Source organism: Medicago sativa, chromosome 2 (assembly GCF_051527215.1).
Source record: "Medicago sativa cultivar Bolivia chromosome 2, Bolivia_mono, whole genome shotgun sequence".
NCBI classification, from domain to species: Eukaryota; Viridiplantae; Streptophyta; class Magnoliopsida; order Fabales; family Fabaceae; genus Medicago; species Medicago sativa.
The window spans coordinates 74989226-74992217 of NC_140750.1; the positions used below are offsets into that span (position 1 = coordinate 74989226).

At 34.4% G+C, this 2992-nt stretch overlaps 1 protein-coding gene across 1 annotated transcript; it reads right to left on the reverse strand.

The window, feature by feature from the left end:
- Nucleotides 1-1765: 1765 nt before the first annotated feature.
- LOC146950713 (uncharacterized) lies at nt 1766-2602 on the reverse strand. The gene has a single exon (XM_085748661.1). The coding sequence runs from the start codon at nt 2600-2602 to the stop codon at nt 1766-1768; it is 837 nt and encodes a 278-aa protein (XP_085604787.1).
- Nucleotides 2603-2992: the final 390 nt, after the last annotated feature.

Below are 2992 nucleotides of genomic sequence, written 5' to 3' on the forward strand. Positions count from 1 at the left end.
CTTTCCTACCTCTCTGACAGGGAGTCCAAACTGTGGAAAGATCTTGTTTCACCTCACTTTCTTTCCTCCCCACAATCAATCCCTCCACTCTCCCTTGAACCAAACATACCAAAACTATGAAGTGGAGTACTAGTTAGTGGGTGAGGAATGCGTGTAGAAAATGAGAACACGTATCGATTCATAATTGGTTGAGAGAATAATGGAAAAAGATACATATTTTGTTTTTCTCTAAACCGGCCATAGCCGGTGTGAATGCCAAATCATAATGGTGTGGTTGGGTCTAAATCTAGTAAATAGTCAAGTTGCCCGATTTAGAAAGCAATGTTCACCAAAAAGATTTTTAAGGTTGGAGAATTACCCTAAGAAGAAATATTTAATTATGTGACTAACAAAAGATTATAAGATTATTTAGTATTTACCATACCATGGATTATTCACTCACATGGGTCCACCTGTCTTATTCTTGCCACTATTTTTATGGTCACTGGCAAAGGGCAAAGTGCCAAGTTGCTGTCTGTTAGGTGTCCCTTTTATGTGTTTGGCTATATATTACGTTACGTCCTTATTCTTTGGTGTAATGATATTTTGACATTTATTTGATGACAACTTTGTTGACAACTTTGTTTTTCTCACTTCTTATTGGTCAAAAACAATGGAGAGAGAAAAAGGAAGAGAGAGGATAACAACATCATGTAAGTATGAGAGAGAAAGTTATCCAAAAGTTGTCAAAAAATGGTTGTCAAAATATCATTTCTCTATTCTTTGAGAGGAAAGTTCATGAAACAAAAGTGGGGACAATTAAATGATTAGATAAGACACCTAACCTCAACAAAAAAAAATTAAATGATTAGATAAGACACCTTATATTACTTTATTTTATATCGTATCATATGATAGGTCTTGCCTGACCTTGATATTTTTTGAACCGGTAATACCAAATTAATTGATTATTGATCTCATTAGTAAAATTTATATCATTCCCAAAAAAAAAGTAAAACTTACTCCCTCCGTTTCAAAATGAGTGTCGCTTTAGCCAAAAAAATTTGTTTCAAAATGAGTGTCGCTTTCAGTTTCCAATGCAATAATAACTTTTTCTTTTCAATTGTACCCTCCAATTAATACTCTGCACACTACTTCCAAAGTATTACTTTTAAAACTAACCAATAGTTAATAAGGATAATTTGGTAAAATAACCATTCTCTTTCTTTTAATCATTACATTTCTTAATATGTGTGTAAACACCTAAAACGACACTCATTTTGAAACGGAGGGAGTATAAGATAAAGGATGATAAAAATGTGAGTTTGAAGCACAATTATTCATTTTTCGACTCATAATGTGTGAGCATAGCTGATTGATACATAAGCTTTTGGAACAAAATTAACATTTTTTTTAAGTAGTTTAATGATTATAAATTTACCTTTCTAAATTGAATAGTTGAGATGTTCGAGGTTTGAACCTCGACACATATATATATTATACAATATATGTATCAATTGAGTTAAACTCATTGAGACAATCAATTAATTATTTATGATCAAACTTAACCTAGACATATTTGTTAAGGGTAATTTTAAGGTCTTAGGTCTCATTATATATAAACCTAACTAATATAATAAAACAAAGCAGAAAATAGAGTGAATACTAATTCTAGTCTTACAAAATATATCAGATACAATTTGATCCCTCGGGATAAAAAATAAAAATAGAGTAATTCATGATACTTTAGCCTTTTTTTTTTAAGAAATCAAAATGAAATATATTACTACCAGGTGGCTAGTATTCTAGCACAAGGTGTGCTAGAAAAAAGCCACAATATGAACAAGATACAACAAAGTGTCAACAATTCGGAAACAAGGCCTATTCCCACACAAACAAAGGGATTCTGGCACCAAAGATGAAAATTATAATTAAAAGCCATGAAATTGGATTTAAGCCACCAAAAGGAAAGAAGTTTAATCTTCTTCAGAAGTTGAATGGGAGAATTTTCTTTGCCTCTAAAAAGACGGTCATTTCTTTCCTTCCAGATTACCCAAGTGCTTGCAAACCAAAGCATACTCATAAAAGATCGTCTAGATGTTGCATAACCTGAAGAAGTACAAAACTGAAGAAAATGATCCATAACATTAAAAGGATCAGCCGCGTAAACACCAAGCCAATTACGAACAAGTTGCCAAATTTGACCAAAAACACCGCAAGTCAAAAATAAATGATTATCAGATTCATGTGTACCACACTCAGTTACACACCACTGAGCCTCGTAAGGAATGATCCTTCTTCGGAATAAATTCACCTTGGTTGGCAAACGACTCCGAAAAAGACGCCAAGCAAAAACCGAAACCTTCAAAGGAACCTCCTGCCTCCAAAGAAGATCAACAGGAACAAACTGAGGAGTAGGCCTCATATTTGTAAGTAAACGGTAAGCTCCACTAAGAGAGTGCCCACCAACTAGATCATGGGACCAGATCCACACATCATCAATATCCACATGCAACACCACAGTGAGTAATAAAATCCTACAGTCCGCTACCAAGTCCTCCTCCCACGCCCATAACCTCCCCCTCCACTTCCAAGCCTCCCCACCCTCACCCCACCCCAACATGATACTTTAGCCTTATTTGAACGTCCATATTTTTTTTCTCTCGCCATATTGCCCACATGTTGAATGATTGAATTAAGGACAATATAGTCTTTGATGATAATTGAAAAGAGACGATTTAGTCATTATATCTAAATCCCTCTATTGCAGCTTCCTCAAAAACCCACGAACCTCCATTAAAATATATTTAATCCAGCCATTATGTGGTTTCTATTTCATCTAGAATTACTTACACATGAATAGAAGGCAAACATGAACAATCTGCATCACTAGACCTTTTTGGATGGCAAAATCAATCCTCATAAACGCAATATTCATGGACCTAGGAGACATGACATTGCTATGCATGACCCTTTGTCTAACAAAATTGACGGTTAAAATTCATGTTGGGTA